This window comes from Megachile rotundata, chromosome 13, assembly GCF_050947335.1.
Source record: "Megachile rotundata isolate GNS110a chromosome 13, iyMegRotu1, whole genome shotgun sequence".
Classification (NCBI taxonomy): domain Eukaryota; kingdom Metazoa; phylum Arthropoda; class Insecta; order Hymenoptera; family Megachilidae; genus Megachile; species Megachile rotundata.
Window position 1 is genome coordinate 13,819,613 of NC_134995.1, and position 18,879 is coordinate 13,838,491.

Below are 18,879 nucleotides of genomic sequence, written 5' to 3' on the forward strand. Positions count from 1 at the left end.
ACATGGAGATACCAAACTTTAATTTTTATATAAATCTAGAACTACTGCTTCCATCGAAAAGTTGAGGTTATCGAACCAAAAGTTAATGCAAATAATAAGAAATTTGTTGGAGGTAAAAGATAAAATATATAAAACGGAGAATAAGAAAGACTAAGCGGATCAAAGTTCGGGCGTATAGTAATCGATCCCCGCTAAATAAATATTCACGTGAGTCTTCAAAAATGAAAATGTCCCACGGACATCATTTATTATTATACCTAATGTCTGATATAATCGTGCGCTAACTTTTAATCGGTACGATTTCCTTATCTAGGCAATAATTAATATGATACATGTTACATTCAAAATTATAATTCTAGTTATATTGACAGCAGACTAATCTAAAGTGACAATCTTTTTTCCCTTCATACAAAACGGTGTCTTGTGTACACGCATCGCCTAAGTTCTTTTACAGTGGTTTCACTCATCGCCATTTTACATCGTTCTTCTTTCGCAAACATGATTTGTTCTTTGTTTCAGAGATTATTCTCCTAAACTGAAAGAAAGAACATCGAATTTATGAATAAACAACACGCGGAAGTCGAAGCTAAAGAACAACGGAAGATTGAAACTTAATTTTAAAAAAGAGTGCATCGCGCAATACAATTCGCTTTTGCTATATAACACGCGTTACATGAAAGTAATTTTTCTTCTTTTTTTTTTTAATTACATTTTCCGTGAAACGATCTTCGACATTTTTATACAGCACACGATAAAAATGTGAAGATCGTTTAAAATTTACAACATTCGTGGAACAACGATTCCGGTATTCTCACCGGACAATGGGAATACCGGAACGAAATCGTGAACATCCCATGAAAGAATGAAAATAACGATTATCTTCTTCCTCTTCATCGTACATAGTTTTATGTATAACTTTACATTCGTACTAGTAGCATATAGAAAGTGCGTAGATTTCCAAAAACATTTTCCCTCCTTCTTCTTCTTCATTTTTTTACAATGGCAAATGAAAAAATATTTCAATAGATACCCTGAAAATAAATTATTAGATTAAATATACAGTCTCACATCGTTATACGTGTTTACCAATGTTCCTTTCCTTTTTTCTTCCCTTGCGATAGAAAATTACGAGACTTCTTTATTCTTCTATCTTCTTGGCTCCTACACTTTTTGTAATTCTTCTCAAAGTAGAATGTTTCTTATATCTTACAAAGAGGCCATTCTCTTTTCGTACATCTCGTTCTTCTTCTTTTTTTTTCTAATCGCTCGCTCCACTTCAAAGACTTAACAATACGACAATGAACAGATAATTTAATAGGAACGTGTTTCTTTTATTATCAAAAATTCGTATGATCAGCATTTATTGCCCATACAACTTGGTGTTATGTAAAAATTAATCTATATCGCGATAGGACTGCATATTTCTGTTCTATTCATCTTTCCCCGCCTTTTTTTTTAATTAAGAAATTCCATACAAAAGTTGCATTCTACGCCTAACGATCTATCCACGACCTTTATTATCCGTTTTCATGTGTTTCGCACACCGTATAATCGTATGTGTCCTCCTGCTTTCTTCGTTTCCTTCCTTTCTGTTGGCTAGATTAGACGACGAACATCATTTGTCAAATAAACATAAAATTAAGACAAAGGGCAAACAACGAAGAGACGAAACACGAAAATTCGTTTTCTCTTGTGTCTAACGAGGAAAGTTTGTACAAAAAACCTCTTCATCCTTCATCTGTACACGTTACGACTTATACAGTACACTTATACAAAGTTTTACGTATATTGATGTACACGTTGACTGCCATTTGGGTCACCTATGGCCGATACTTAAAAGTTAATCTGTTAACTGAAAGCATTAGCGTAACTAGGATTTTATAGGGCGAACCAGAACTCGTTCTATTACACACACCAAGTATGACCAAGTGTGTACATTTGGAAACTAAAAAATTTTGAAATTCTAGGCCCACCCTTTCTACCTAGTCATACTTATGGCTAAGAGATTTAACTCGTTTCTGCGATAGGCACGAAACTAAAATTTACTGCAATTTTAACACGTTAACTATTGATATTAACTCCAAGGACTACAGAGTTTCGTCGAAGAATTGGGAAAAGAAAATGGAGAAAATTGAACTATTATAAATATTGTTATCGATCAGAGTTTCTTATAGCATTTTTCACAACAGTCAACGTGTTAATCATCTTAATGATTCCTGTAGTATGACAATCAACGTGTTAATCCTTATCTGAACGTCGGTCGATATTGCAATTTAACGTTACAAAATACTGCTGCGAGGATAATCGTTCGAAATAACAGGGATTTGATCGACGTATCCGGATAAGGATCAATCATCCGTTGAATGGCGTGCGCAAATTCATTAAGCCGTCAGTTATTTGAAAATCGAGGAAATTTAAAAGAAAAAGAAAGGGTCGAACGTTTTAAGGGCACTGATCGTTTTTATCGACCGATACAAGAATGTCGAGCTAATGACCCTGAAACCTCGACCCTTAGCGGATGAAGTCATCCTCGATAGCGGTTCCGCAGATTAAAATTAAAATTTTACGCTCTTTTCGTGTAGAAATCAATTGGCGAAATCATCGGAGTTTTATATATATTTATATATATACAATCTTGAAGAGATTCTTCTCAGGAAGAAGACGCTTCCGAGCGTTTTGATTAAAATGGAAGCTCCGAATTTTTGTTTCTTGTTCGCTGATATTATCTAAGGACGCGGCAAAACTGCAAGGAGTCACGTAACCGTGTAACATATTTTATAAATTCGCTAATTAACACTTCTCTGGCAATTTCGTGTTTTTGGGATTATTTAGATGGCGCGGAAATTACCAATTTTTGAACTACTTTATAATTAAAGATAAAGGGAGAGGATCTTTTATTTGGAAAGAGCATTTGAAGTTAACAAAAATGGCACTCTACGTTTTTGAAACTACGTCAAAATTATTAAAGTTGTATTGCAAACGGCCCCGTATCTCCTTCGACAATTTCAACGACACGAAATTCCTAAAATTACTTATTTACCTAGGACTTCGTACTTACAATCCCCGTCGACCTCGGTAGGTCTCTTAACGTAGGTACAATTATATAAAATCGAGTTACATTCTCGAAAAAAAGGGCTCGAAGAGTTCTTTTTTACGTGAGAAGTCTTATCGGAAATTTGGTAATTTCGCTCAAAACAACTAATGGGGATCTATAAGAAGGTCTGAAAAATTCCATTCCGGTAAATGAATTGAAATTCAGATATCGAACGAATATCGTACGTACAAAGGTTTATCAAAATATTCGAACGGTGTTACCATTGTGATAAAACCGAAAATACACGATATAGCATGCCTTGATAGTGTGCTTAATTAAATTATATAATTGTTTCAAAATTTATACAGTTCTGTTATATAAAATACATAAAATATCGGATAAAATACTTACAAGTTTGTCATATTTTACATATAGTGCAAAATACTCTTTACATAAATTCTGTACGTAAACTGAAAACGTAACATCGTTCGAAAATTTTTATGAGCCACTTGTATACTTAATAATATTTTTCCTGAGTATTTTAATTGTACAGCATATTTTATCGAAGTCCTTTAAACTTAATGGATACCATCATTGTTTCGAGCAGCGTACACGTGTATCAAATAAATTAGAACAATTTATAAAAATCGTATCGCATGATTACATTCGGATTGATCGAACAATCGAGTCATTTCGTAAAAACTTTACAATTAGAGCCCTCCTCTTCGATCCGGGGATGTATATTATTTACAAAATTCTCCTCTACTTTAAAAAAAAAGGTACGATTAAAGTGGTTGCTGATGAGAACGTAACGTTCAAGTGTTTCGAATACTATGGTAAATTAATTTACCATTATTGAAATCATTGCACTGCAAGCAGAAACGAGAGAACGCTCTAAAAAAAATCTACGTCACCTCAGTCTTGGAGAAAGAATTTTCGTTACAAAACTCGTGTGAATTTGATTTCGGAAGGGTGTGAATGCAACAATAATCAGGGAGAAAAACAGCGAAGAAAAAGTCTCTAATCTAATCGAAAATACTGTAGCAGGTATTATGACCATATTAAAAGTAAATTAAACGTAACAGTATTATCTTTATTTTACAAGTTATAGCAGTAAAAACAAAGTAATCCCCAACCCCAGATTTCTTGCAAAAGACTTTAGAAACTGATCAATGATAATCTGCAGAGGGTCGATCACTTTGTGATCACGCATTTTCGATGGCATTATTCTTTTTCGTAATACTTCAAGATCGATTAGAAATTATACACTGTATAAAAGAATGATCCGGGACATCATCGAGCCATTCTGTCTGTCTCCCGTGGTTTAGGGTCGTTTATTTTTCTTCCTTGTTCTCTCTTTCTCTCGTACACAAACATCTTTTACATAATTATCTGTACAAAATAATCCTATAGATCCGCGACTTTAAACGTTCAGGTGGTTGTATCAGCAAATTTTGATCCAAAAGATGAAATTTCCAAATCTTCAAATTTCTGGATTTAAAAGTGGGGTTGATCTGATAAAATGTATTATACCGCAGCTAATGTATTCATGGTAAACATGTGGCAATTTGCCAACTGATTCGTAAGGGTTCACAGTGACCCATGATGGTGGGAACAGACCGTCTATCTGGTCATTTGATTTATATATGTTAAATGCAATTATCTCCGCTTTCGTATCATTTCTGAAATTTGATCAATATTATTTACTGCAACTTTACAATCATACAACCACCTTAAATTCTTCTCAAGTTTTGATCAGAGAAATAAAACAGAGAGGAAAGTATAACTTCGTTCAGAAGCAATCAAAAAGTTGCTGCATAATTTTAGATTAAAAAAAAGTTTAATCGCGGAAACCGATACAGTCGACGAAGATGTCCGAGGAACAACGCTTGTCTTCTTTAAATGGCGCGAATGCATCCTTGATCATCGTCAATACCACGAGTTTACCGACCAGTCGGTACCGTGGCACCGTCGATATTTTTTACTTGTTTTTTAATTACAAATCGAATCGTTTCTTGATTTATCATTATATTCAAGAGTTCCATAGTGACACGGATGTTGGTGCCATCGCTTTTAACAAGTGGGGATATAAAAATTAATATGTATATATCGTATAAGATAATCTAGCCAGCTATTTGCCGTTTATAAACTAGCAACTATTTTTTTTTTTAGTAACTGATATCCATTATAGTTCACGGCCTTAAAATTATAAAACAGATTAGTCTGCCGGTCGATATTCACTACTATTATTGCAGCTCCATAGTGAGATAGAAATTCTTCCTCGCGTGGCGATATACTCCTGCCGTCATTTTAATCGTGGTCGTTGTCATTGCAATAAACGCAATTTTTTTATTGTGATCCCGAATGACTGGACGGAAGAGGGCTCGCTCAAATCTGCGATATCCGCACCACGACTTCCGTTTTAACGTAGAGATGCGCGTGTAAAGATGATAGTATGTTCACTTTTTATTTTATTTATAACGATCTATATTTCTTTATTCTTTTCCTGTGCTTTTCTTCTCTCCCGTTTTGCTAAATTCGATGATCAATTTCAATGAATATAAAAAAGACAGGAGACGATCAAAATAATATTTGCTACATTCGTTTTCTTCCTCTACTTAAATTAATTATAAAAGGGTCGAGGTTCAGGCGTTTTTCATCGAACGTACTTCCTTCAGGCACATCGTATTTGCCGTTCGCGTTTCGATTTTGCTCGAAAACATTTGCCACGTAGCTGGTAAATATGCACAGCACGCACGATTTGCCAGTATATCAAAGCGATCAAGTTACCGCGTTTCCTGCCTAGCCAAGATTTAGTCGAAGCTATCACATATTATCGTTCAATGAGTCATGAAACCTCGATATAATACGTCTACTACAATTTCTTTTTTTTTTGTTTGATTCCGCGTGGAACGAACGGGTAGGCGACCCACATAAAATACGAGATAAAATCAAAAACTGATCCGCGATTCGATTTTGTAAACGAATTGGAAGTAATTTACAATACATTGGAACGATTGTTATTCAATCTGATGTCAAACTTGTTTCTAGGTAATGCGCTTATCTCGAGTGAGAAAATATAAAGTAGATTTGTTATCATTAGTTCCATTTCATCCCGATGTCGTTCCCGTACTCATTCACGAAATATTTCCTTGACTACTACTGGTGGTCGGGAGAGCGTTTCGATTTTTTACGAGCCGTACCCTTCCGAGTCACGTTTTACGAAAATTACTCACTCGCGTAAAATATCGCCGAGTCTTTGCCTTTTTCCCTTTTCCCTATTTTTGACATCCTCCTTTTTGTTTCCAATGTGTTTTATCGGAGATATATCCGATTGCCATCGAAAATTCTTCCACAGAATCCGAATCTCTGCACGGAGAAGCATACTGTCAATCACTCTGGAATCTTGCATCTTGCTGAATGTTGTTGTCCACGTTTCTTTTTACAGCATTACAAATGTTCGCACGCACGTGTATCGCCTTCTCAATGTTAATTAGTATCTTTTTCTTTTCCTCTTAAAAAGGTTAAAAAATTAACCCCTTTACCAGCTCCTGAAAGGTATTCTCTAGCTGAATCATTTAGGCTCTGGGAAGGTCACCTGACACTTGTAGACTTCTTCGAGCATTACCGCTTGCCCTTGACCTTGGCTCACGGTAACAGGAGTCGTGGCATTTACCACGACAACCTGTTGACCTTGTTGCGCCTGTTGGGGCTGCTGCTGCTGTTGCTGTTGCTGCTGTTGTTGATTACTCGCGTTCGCTTGCTGTGCGTTACTCGGATTATTCGCATTTTGATTCCGAGCCGTTTGCCCGTACTTTTCGTGAATTGCACGATGACGTTTTAATGCAAAACGATCGGAAAATCCGATCTCGCATATATCACATCTGAAAATGATAAGTTAATGATTTTAAAGCAAACTTTTCAGCACTGGCTTACTCGAACATTGTACGACAAGAGTGGACATATGTGAGGGTTACATTAAAATTAAGGTAGGTTTGCATAAACCTAAGAGGATCTAGGATTAAATTAGGATATAAGTACGTTGGGGTAAGGTCAGATAAAAAATAATAATACAGTGGAACAATAAAGTAATGAACGCCCGTCCTTTAAAAAGAAACAATTAAATATTTGCTTTTTTGTATAAATTGCGTTACCTGTGTGGCTTTTCACCGGTATGAACTTTCGCGTGATTTTTCAGATGTGTAGCTTGATTAAAGGCCGAACCACATATATTACATCTGTAAGGTTTTTCACCGGTGTGAATTCTTCTGTGATTCCAAAGTGTTGAATGTCTAGCAAATGTTTTTTCACACACTTCACACTGATACGGACGTTCACCAGAATGAATTCTCTCGTGATTTTTTAAATGAGGACTTTGCGAGAATTGCATGCCACAAACGCCGCATTTAAACGGTTTCTCACCAGTATGCACTCGTCCATGATTTTTTAAATAAGCAGCTACAAAAATGGAAAGTAAACCATTGTAAATACATACAGTATTGTATATTCTTAATTTATGATGTGTTCCTTTCATTTACCTTTTGCAAAAGCTAAGCCGCAAACTTCACACTTGAAAGGTTTGTCTCCAGAATGAAGTCTTTTGTGGGACCAAAGCGACGAATATCTGGAGAATGTTCCATCACAGACGTTGCAATGAAACGGTTTTTCTGCTTGGTTTTGACTGTTTTGTTTACCGCCTGCAATTAAAGAAATTTCCGAATTCTTAGTATTCCTCGAAGGGCCAGTTCTACAATAAGATATGTTCTGAGATGATTTACCAAATGCTTAGAAAAATATGAGACAATGGATTATGTATGGTTGTTTTAGAAAGTATTTCCTTTCCTGATATAACCAAAAGAGGAGTTCTATGTCGTTCATAAAAAATCATGGTATGATTCAAGATTTGTGTTCCCAATTAAATATGATATTACGCAGAAATTTGAACATGCGGGTTATGGAAGTTAGTGTAGAAAGTAAAAAATGAGATACAATGGCAGATACTTTGAATTTGATGATTTGTGTTCTTGTATGGACAATATAGTTATGTTAAAATTACCACACTAGCTTATAACCTGTATCATGAAATAAGAAGGAGCTTAAGTATATAAACTAAAATCTAAAATAACCTTTGAGTACCAAAAGTGGTAAAAGTTAGTGAAATTTATAAAACTGTCCCTTAGGGGAGATCTTATTCCGTGCAATGACTCTTAAATGTAGATATTAACAATTGCTACCAAAAAGAAAACAGGATTGATGCAACAAATTAAAAATGTAACAAAAGTGAAATAAGTACTTAAAATGTTCTTTTTTGTCTGCCTACAACAAATGCATGCAAATAAAAATACCACAAATAATAAAAGAAATTCATCAAACTTGTAATAAACATTTATTCTCCTAACACTAACTGATAAAATAAATGTATAAAGATATTCTTCCTCGTGAAATGGTGATAGTATAGCGATGTTTTATTTATTTTAAGATTCATCAAAATAATAAAGTGACTTTATCCAATTATTAATGGATAATTATGAAATATAAATCCCTTATTCTCTCTTGGCTGTAATTTTTCCGACTTACTTCCTATGATGATGCGGCCTGTTGCCTTGCAGCCGCCACACTTTGCGAGGGAACTGATTCCAGAATCTAGTTTTTCGTCGTGTTTACCTACCATATACCACCCGATGTACGATCATGACAGTAATGATATGATAGAAGCAGAGGAGAGATGATCATGGTTTGGGAAGAAAAATGTTTTTTCTTTCTTACAAGTTCTAAACTATCTCAAAATAAAATTTTAAATGCTGTAACTTTTTAATAAACATTTTTCTTCAATCTGCATGAAGCAAGACATTGACAACTTCTACTTACCAATAAAAATTATTCCTGTGCCATTACACTTGTGACATTTAGTGACACTGGTAACACCCCTCCGTTTTACAGGATGATGACCAGGTTTGATAGCTTTAAAAATAGAATTATGTATAAATATCATAATAAAGTATCAATTAATTTGTTACAATTATTATAAATAATGGAAATTATAATTATTTAGATTGAAACATTTTATTTTGTATATAATAAATAAATTCATGAAACATACTCTTCTTAATTTTAGTAGGATGATGTTCACAGGGGTCTTCGCTACCACAATCCTCACAAATTTGCACCTTTGGTTTTTGATGCATATTTGTCTTGTGGCTCTTCAATTCTCCTGGTAATGCAAAGCATGCTCCACACACGTCACACGTATATGGTCTTTCTGGGGTTGTTGCAACGGTAACTGTTGTAGGTGCTTGGACAACAACTTGCTGTGGTTGTTGCTGTAGATTACTAGGTGTTGTATTATGAATCCGTTTATGATGATTCAGCAAACTCATGTGCCCAAAGACCAAACCACAAATGTCACATTTGAAGGTTGCATTGGTGGCAGCCGCAATACTCATCTGATTCAATAATGTGTTATAACCGACAGGTTGCACATCAAAGCGATAACAACCCTTGTCGTCGGTTGTGATCGCACCAATCGTGCTCACCGCGTTTGTTTGAACCTTCTGGAGCATGTTGACATTGTAATAGAAAGGAAACTCTGCAGTTGCCGACTGTTGCTGCTGAGATTTGTCCTCTTTCTTGTCTGTCGTGACATACATTTGTTGAGACTGCTGCTGCTGCGATTGTTGACCCTGTGCAGCTTGTTGCTGCTGTATTTGTTGTGGGTCAAACATGGCTGCTTGCTGCTACAAATCATTATACAACAGTTCATTATATTGTTATATTTAAACTATTTTATACAGAGACAAGTAGATACATTAGTACTAAAGAAAAGAAGGCACATGATATTTTAAATATAACTTAATGTAGCAGAGCAATATAAAATATGTAAAATGTAGAAAGCTATTTAATGAAAACTTTGTAAACATTTTTTCACAATATATTTCGAATTTATATCAAGATTTTATTTACACTTGTCCCCATACAAAAAAACCTATCTTTGTCAGGATTTTATAGTTAACAACCTGTCTCTGATCGCCGTAGCTCGAATTGCTCTGCTCCGTCTGAGTAAAACTATTGGTTTGCTCGGTTTGAGTAAACATGGAACACTTCACTGGCTGCTCGATTGGTTGGCTCTGTTAAATAATAGTTTCCGTTAGATATTATAAAACTCGTATTTAATGCTCTCGAAAACAAAATTCCGCGATACTCCGTTTCAAACAATGTGCTATGCGTGCTAGAAGTCTTAAACGTAAAGATAAAAAAGCCAGCGAATACCAACAGAAAATAAACTTGTTCCTTCTTTACGTTGCCGTGCTGCACAAGTTGCATACCTGTTGTATTTGATCAGGACGGGTTGTGTTCAACCACACCACGTTGTTGCCATTTGATTCTAGGGCCATTGATGTGTTGCCTTTGACCCTGCACAATCAGTAGGCATTCATTACATAGAAATATGATTGACTCCGATACGTCTAGATAAGCAAGAAGCATCTTCCTCTGATTGAAAGCGCACCAAAGTAGAAAAGCATAATATCAATGTACATTATATGATGGTCAAGCTTAACAAGGAACAAGAAAGTTAAATAATCACAAGGTATAATACTCACATGTGATAGTCTACACGGGCGCCGCGGGTTACATGTCTGGGTGCCAAATGGATGATCTTTTAGTTGCCATGATTTCGGCGCGGAACACCGCGCGACCAATCACACTATTCCTGACAATCGTGAAACCTTAATAACTGACTTAAATATTTCGTCCTATACAACATCCGAGAACAAGTTCCTCGTGTCGGTTGGGCCGTGGTCGCGGTAGAAAATCAATGGCGATCGATTTAGCGCTTTGTTGCACCTTCTTGATACGTTAGATCTCGTTAAAACGAACACTAATCACAACGCAGCTGTAATCTCGCTCCTCGTGGATGCCGCGAAATCAGTTTCGAGTTACACGCTTGTCAACGAGCAGCGTTGACCCGCGCAGATCATGTCGTCCAAGCGCGGTGGCGGCTGCGGCGACTGGTATACGAAGCGCGGTTTCTCGGTTGCATAAAATTGGCGGTAGCTCGGCCCGATCACTTCTCGATTCTCTTCACCTCGTGTTACGCCACGTCGTCGTGCACCGCAGTTCAGCATAGGCCGATACGCGAACAATCAGACCGAGCACCGTCAACAAACTCTACGGTAGCCATTACACGCGACGAGGATAACAATGGGCGACACGAACGCGCGCTGCCCCCGATGCCTTTTTCCGAAGCGTTTTCGGGCGCCTTCCGTGAATACAGCCAAGTGCCGCTGAGTGCCGCCAAGGTCAGCTCCCGGTAGTGCCCCACAGACGCTAATGCCCGTTACACTGCACGTTTTCATTGGTCTACGGCCTACTGTCGCCATTCCTTATTGGTATGTGCATTCCTCTTCGTCGAAACTTGGAAACGATTACTAATCTTTTTTCAGAAAAAGCATCCTTTTATACGAACCCCATGTAAATATTTATTCAGAATTCTCACAGCTATGTTTTTTTATTAAAAATGATTTTTAATTATTGGATTCTTTAAAAAGAATATATAAAATATTTCACAATAATGACTAAGTTTCCACCGAGGGTTCAAATCGGGTTAGAGTCGGGTTAGAGTTCAGTTGCCTTGCCTATTTCCATCAGATCAAAGTTACGTTGGAGTTGCGGCAGGGTTGAACATTACCAACTGCACAAAGTCAACTACCATATTCTGACATGTAAAGGAGAGCAATATTAATTTTACAATATCAAAATAACATACAAAAATAATTTTAATTATTATAACCTTGTCCTACAATTTTATAGGGTAGAGTTCAACTTCAACTTTGGTGTTTCCGCCATAAGAGCGCTCACCTCAACCCGACTCTAACCCGATTGAACCCTCGGTGGAAACTTAGTCAATGGTTGAAAAAGGTATCTTTTGATTGGCTGTTGCATTTTCAAACGAAATGTACAATATAATCGTGAACCCCTTGTGCGAGCATTGCTCATGATCCAAGCTTCGGGCGTAGACCGGTTGGTTCAGCTATCGTTAATTTTTCAACTCTGGCGGAAATTATGACGTCATAAATGAAGAGTAGATGACATGAGTAATACCTCAAAGTGATATGGAATTTAGTGTTCAATGTGATTGCTTTTGTAAAAACGAAGAATAAGTTTTGTGTAAATTTTATTAGTGATTTCATAGATTTTAAACTGTAGTCTTTTCATGAAGGTAGGAAAATATTAACTGGTACAGTATTTATTGTATTTATATACGTGAGCATGTACATTTTTTCAAATAATCAGAGTAATCCATTTCATTTTTTTAACATTTATAAGTTATCAAAACTGTATCTTTTTAATATAATTTTAGAGAAGTAATTCTGCATAAATTTGGTCAAATGTATTCTTAATAAAAAAAAATGTAATAAAAATAACAAAATCGTAGGACAAAATTCAATACAAGAGTAATATAGTGTCTATGTAAAAGTTTGTATGTACTTGTTATATATACACTAGTGTACATATATATTACACACACACGCGCAAATATATTTCTGCGTATGTTTAAATTATCTGTAATGTATTAAAAAGGCACAGGTAATTTTATATTATATACAACATTATCGAAGAGCATGCTCTAATGAATATATAATATCTTAACTTTTAGGATTGATTTGCTTGAAACAAACAAAAATGTCAGATCACTTTGGTCCAATAACATTAAAATGGGATCCCAAAAATTTAGAAATTCGTACCGTGTCTGTAGAGAAAACATTGGAGCCCTTAGTTTTACAAGTAACTACGCTTGTAAATACAAAGGGTCCAAGCAAAAAAAAGAAAGGAAAGTCAAAAAGGGCTAGTGCTCTGGTTGGGACTGTAGAAAAAGCAACTAATAACTTTATCGAAAAAGGCGAACAAATTGCTTATGAAAATCCTGATATTACTGCTGAAATGTTAAGTGCTGTTGAAGAAGTAAGAAAAGCAGGTGCTGCAATGAGTATTGCTGCCAGGTATTAATTGTGTTTTATATTTCTATAACATATAATTTATTTTAAATATATCCTAATACTATTATTTTTTTATAGAGAATTTTCAGAAGATCCTTGCTCCTCTTTAAAAAGGGGCAACATGGTCAGAGCTGCAAGAAACTTATTATCAGCTGTTACACGTTTACTTATTTTAGCAGATATGGTTGATGTACATTTATTGCTAAAATCATTACATGTAGTAGAAGACGATTTGAAGAAACTAAAAAATGCATCTTCACAAGGAGAATTATTAGAAAATATAAAACAGTTTGGAAGAAATGCGTCAGAGCTTATGAATCAAGCTGCAAAACGTCAACAAGAATTAAAAGATCCACAGTTAAGAGATGACCTAGCAGCAGCAAGAGCTGTTCTAAAGAAACACTCTACTATGCTTCTTACTGCTTCTAAAGTTTATGTTAGACATCCTGAACTGGCTGCAGCTAAAGCGAATCGTGATTATGTTTTGAAACAAGTTTGCGAGGCTGTAAATACTATCAATGATGTAGCACAAGGAAAGACTCCAGTTGATAGTCAACATCCTTATGAAGGACCTGGAGAATTAGCTGCAGCATTAGATGATTTTGATGAAAGAATGGTAATGTCTCCGCTTGCATATAACGAAGTTCGTACAAGACCTAGCCTCGAGGAAAGATTAGAAAGCATTATTAGTGGTGCAGCGCTAATGGCAGATTCTTCGTGTACTCGAGATGATCGTAGGGAACGAATTGTTGCAGAATGTAACGCAGTTCGGCAAGCGCTACAAGATTTGCTGAGCGAATATATGAATAATGTAAGTGTTTTTCAAGTCTTTTGTTACAGATGATTGCAGTAACATAGAAAACTTTTAGAAAAGGTGTAGATGTTAACAATTTCGTTGACGTGTTTTAATAGATGGGCGTCAAAGAACAGTCAGAAGGTTTGGAAAGAGCAATTGATCACATGTGCAGAAAGACACGCGATCTTCGTAGACAATTGCGGAAAGCAGTTGTAGATCACGTATCTGATAGCTTTTTGGAAACAAGCGTACCTTTATTAGTTCTTATTGAAGCTGCAAGAAATGGACGTGACAAAGAAGTAGAAGAATATGCTCTTGTTTTCACAGAACATGCTAATAAGCTAGTTGAGGTACACTTTGAGACTATTACTATGATATGAATTGAATAAATTTAATATTAATTTTATACATCAATTAGGTTGCCAATCTAGTCTGTAGTATGTCGGGAAATGAAGATGGAGTAAAAATGGTTCGTTACGCAGCAGCTCAAATTGGCAATTTATGTCCACAAGTAATTAATGCAGCGCGTGTGCTGGCAGCCCGTAATCGATCTAAAGTGGCTCTAGATAATATGGAAGTATTTCGGCAAGCATGGGAGAATCAAGTGAGAGTATTAACGGAAGCTGTTGATGATATTACTACGATCGACGATTTCTTAGCTGTGTCTGAGAATCACATTTTAGAAGACGTAAATAAATGTGTATTAGCATTACAAGAAGGTGATGCTGATACTCTAGATAGAACGGCGGGTGCGATTCGTGGACGATCAGCCAGAGTGTGTAATGTTGTTCAAGCAGAAATGGATAATTATGAGCCGTGTATCTACACGAAACGAGTTTTAGAAGCAGTAAAAGTTCTAAGGGAACAAGTGATGCCGAAATTTGCGCAGAGAGTAGAAGTCGCGGTAGATGCTTTAGGCAGTAGTCCTGCTAAAGACGTGGATGAGAATGATTTCATAGATGCTTCGAGATTAGTTTACGATGGAGTTCGTGAAATTAGACGTGCTGTATTAATGAACAGAGTAAGATTTCAAATTATAGATTTTGTATCATTATTTCCTTTTTGCGTATTACTCTCTTTTATCATAAGTTCTATATTTCAGGCGGATGAAGATTTAGATCCAGAAGATGTTGAACTGGACGAACATTATACGTTAGAAACTCGTAGCAAATCAAGTGCTCAAACTGGTGAACATGGTGTTGACGAATATCCAGAAATTAGTGGTATCACAACAGCTCGTGAGGCTATGCGTAAAATGCCAGAAAAAGATAAACAAAAAATTTTACAACAAGTAGAATACTTTAAGAGTGAGAAATTGAAGTTTGATAAAGAAGTTGCCAAATGGGATGATGCAGGAAACGACATTATTGTTCTTGCAAAACACATGTGTATGATAATGATGGAAATGACTGATTTTACCAGAGGTCGTGGACCTTTGAAGACAACGATGGATGTTATTAACGCAGCGAAAAAAATTTCCGAAGCTGGAACCAAGTTAGATAAATTAACTAGACAAATAGCTGATCAGTGCCCAGAAAGTTCTACAAAAAAGGACCTTTTAGCGTATTTACAACGTATAGCACTGTATTGTCATCAAATGAATATTACAAGTAAAGTCAAAGCAGACGTACAAAACATTAGCGGAGAGTTAATTGTTTCTGGACTGGACAGTGCAACTTCCCTTATTCAGGCAGCTAAGAATTTAATGAACGCCGTTGTTCTTACTGTTAAAGCTTCGTATGTTGCATCGACAAAATATCCTCGACAATCGACAGTAACTGTAAGTATTGTTAATTTTATAATATTATTCATTTGAATTCCATATTTATTTGTAAATATATACCGTTTACAAAACAATATTTTTAACTGTATATCACTTATACATATAATTTATATTAACGTTAAAACTTTGTTACTAACTAACCATTGGATTTTGCAGTATGTAAGTATGTATATAATGCGACTAGATTTGTAGTTCTATTAAAGATTTAGAAATATTTTAAATGGTACATATAACTGATATCATTTGATTCTCATTTTATAAATGATTCCTTTTTCCATCTGTTTAATTAGTCTCCTATTGTGGTATGGAAAATGAAAGCACCGGAAAAGAAGCCATTAGTACGCCCTGAAAGACCTGAAGAAGTTAGAGCAAAAGTACGTAAGGGTTCGCAGAAAAAAGTGCAAAATCCAATACATGCACTTTCCGAATTTCAGAGTCCTACAGAAAGTGTTTAAAATTTTAGCTGTAGTAATTTAATGAAGATGAAACTTAGTATATGGCATCACCTTTGAAACCGTTGTATTAGCAAGATGTTTCATTTTCTATTGTGTGAAAAATTCAAATTTGTAAGCCATTAATTTATTGTGTATCATGAAGTATAAAAAGTTATGGTCACCCTTTCTGCAAAACTACATTTTAGACTATCAGATAAACGGAATTAAATGTTTTGTAATAAAAACTGATGTATATCATAAATATCATCAATGGTTATCAATATAGCAAAGAGAAAGAAAATTTTAAATAGCGAAGGAAAAAAATGAATTTCATACTTGTAATTGTGATAAGAGAAAAAAATATTTCTAATGAAACTATTTAAGAACAAACTATGTCGAATAAAAAAAGGATTAACGTTTTATTGAATTATAAATGTCTGAACGTTGTAACATACAGTATATGAACATCTTAATTTTCAGATATCGTTTAATTATACATATATTAAGAATTGACTTTCTTTTCTAAACTGCATATAAACATTTGGTTTCAATTATATGTAATTTGATAAAAACTTAACTTTTTTCTTTTTAGAATATAAGGGTAATCATACAATAATTTAAACAATTACATATGTATACTTTATTTAGTAATTTACAATGACCATAATATTTTAATTATTATGAGGTATATATAAAAATTAAGTAAATTATACTTTACTTAAATCGTATATACAACCTGGTATTAATCATAAATATCAATAATTAAATATATTTTTTGCAAATGAAATTTACAGCTCAGAAAGTAAGATCATAATAATTAATTGTATAATAGAGTTTATAATATTGACTAAGTATCTTTTAGAGGAATGTCAACGTGTTATTATTACTTCTATAACTGATATAGAAATATACATCTTAATTATGTAGTAACTTCTAACAAACGAGATTTTACTGAGTAGTATTGAACAATACGATGTATACATATATATTTGAATGTACACATGTGGTGTAAGCATTATTTGGGTATACATATACATACATGACAGTTTATTGAGGGCCTCGTATTGTTTTGTTACGATACTATGTAAAATAATACCCAAATTGAAACTGAGGAAAATATATACTTCTAATTATTCCTATTTTTACATTCGTATACAAAGAATTATTATTTAAAAGTTTTACAAATAATATACTTTCTTATACATATCCAATAGAAAAGGTTTCTTACTGTCAGTATAAAATTGTACACTTTTGAAGTATTACAAAACTGAATAATCTTAATAACCGTTACTGCAAATAATTTTATTAACGATAAAGGCCTCAAAATTTTGCTAATCTATTATGTGAGCGTGAATTTTTAAGTACCATGAATTTGTTGACAATAATATTGCTATGTACTTTATTATGCTTTTACATAATATCAACTAAAATACATATAATAATGTTGATATTCTTTTAAATCAATCATTATATTAACAGTTCCAAATAATTAGTATATAAGCAAATAAATTCATTTATACAAACATTTTTAAAATAATAAAATATAGTATTTGTTTAGATATGAACTTGCTTGTACACTTCAGCTATATATCTTTATTTTACACGTATCTTTGGTATCTTGAGTTTCCTAATGCATTTGTTAAATAATTGAAAATTACACATTTTGTCATTCAGCAATATGCATATATTCCAGTAGAAACAATTCATTGTTCTTTATCGAGAAGGCTTATAGGAAAGCAATAAAAGATAATACAGTATTGAATTGGAATAAAGAGACTGCAGAACAAGTATTTAATGAATGTATATAAGTAAATATGATTACGTGTTTTAAACAAAATTTCTTGGTGGTGAATTTGTATTATGTGTAGTATGTAAGGAATAAGTGTAAAAAAACTGATACCAATTTCATACTTTATGCGAGTATAATAGTACATTAAAGACATTTTTATAAATTGTTCATTGCAAATAATTTTTTTTCCAAGTATAATATTAAGACACAAGTATTTGCTATAATACATATTAGAGTTTAAGTTAAATATTGATAGTGGAACTTCATCCTATATAACCGAATGTTTTAGAAAACTTGTGTAGACGTACTGACCAATTCAAATTTATTACAGTGATAAATTTCACAGCAAACATTGCATGACTATCTGATTGATAATAAAAATGGTGTTATAAATGTAACAAACATCTAGTAATATCTATGAACTTGCATTTTACAATGTGTATTATTTCAATTATGCCAAATGTTAAATTACATGTAAGTGTTTGCAGAAAGTGTGTATTAGAAAGATTTCATATTTAGTGGACTTTAAAACATGATATGTATTGGTATCAATTTTTTACTGCTACAGAACAAATACTAATTTATACAAAAGTAGATGTAAGATTACATTGTAGTTACTAATATACTGCCAAATATAAGGTGATGCTTTTAACAAATATCTCGTTTATTATTTTTTAAGCGTTATTTTATGAATGTGTTTAATTTGTATACGTATTCTAAACAAATTTCCAAACAGAAGAATAGGGCAGATTAACAAGTTCAAATACATTACATAGGTTTGTATATTATATATTTCTTTCATATATTAAATGTTACAGAAATAATACAATACAAGGAAATTGCAAATGCAAATATTTAATGGCAATAGTATAATAATTATAATTTCACAATTGTTTAAAAAATATAATTATTTTTATCCTAATTTATTACACATTGCTTTTCGCAATGGTAAATTACAAAAAAAAAGAATTCACCACTGATTACAAATAGTTATTATATACTCTACCATGTAAATTTTACTTTTTTTTCTGAATTTTATATATTGTAC

At 33.9% G+C, this 18,879-nt stretch overlaps 2 protein-coding genes across 18 annotated transcripts; one reads left to right on the forward strand and one right to left on the reverse strand.

Moving 5' to 3' along the window:
• Positions 1 to 212: 212 nt before the first annotated feature.
• LOC100884060 (uncharacterized) lies at positions 213 to 11,287 on the reverse strand. Of its 12 annotated transcripts, none has more exons than XM_076538578.1 (10): positions 10,633 to 11,285; positions 10,357 to 10,444; positions 10,048 to 10,158; positions 9,135 to 9,768; positions 8,903 to 8,995; positions 8,612 to 8,698; positions 7,573 to 7,731; positions 7,189 to 7,492; positions 6,663 to 6,918; positions 213 to 6,585 (listed from the first exon to the last, which is right to left on the reverse strand). In XM_076538578.1, coding segments are annotated over exons 1-10 (1,761 nt in total). In that variant the 5' UTR covers positions 10,635 to 11,285; the 3' UTR covers positions 213 to 6,558. The 12 variants fall into 12 exon arrangements, with proteins under 12 accessions (XP_076394693.1, XP_076394694.1, XP_076394691.1 ...); XM_076538579.1 differs by having other exon boundaries at positions 213 to 6,918; positions 9,135 to 9,477; positions 9,568 to 9,768; positions 10,633 to 11,284; XM_076538576.1 differs by having other exon boundaries at positions 213 to 6,918; positions 9,135 to 9,765.
• On the forward strand, positions 11,287 to 18,487 carry alpha-Cat (catenin alpha). Of its 6 annotated transcripts, none has more exons than XM_076538556.1 (8): positions 11,623 to 11,754; positions 11,843 to 11,950; positions 12,690 to 13,032; positions 13,108 to 13,840; positions 13,942 to 14,175; positions 14,244 to 14,846; positions 14,928 to 15,605; positions 15,899 to 18,487. In XM_076538556.1, the coding sequence occupies exons 2-8, from the start codon at positions 11,938 to 11,940 to the stop codon at positions 16,061 to 16,063; spliced, it is 2,769 nt and encodes a 922-aa protein (XP_076394671.1). In that variant the 5' UTR covers positions 11,623 to 11,754; positions 11,843 to 11,937; the 3' UTR covers positions 16,064 to 18,487. The 6 variants fall into 6 exon arrangements, with proteins under 6 accessions (XP_076394673.1, XP_076394671.1, XP_076394672.1 ...); XM_012280864.2 differs by lacking the exons at positions 11,623 to 11,754; positions 11,843 to 11,950 and adding exons at positions 11,978 to 12,251; positions 12,393 to 12,619; XM_076538558.1 differs by lacking the exons at positions 11,623 to 11,754; positions 11,843 to 11,950 and adding an exon at positions 11,287 to 11,421.
• The last annotated feature ends 392 nt before the right edge of the window (positions 18,488 to 18,879 follow it).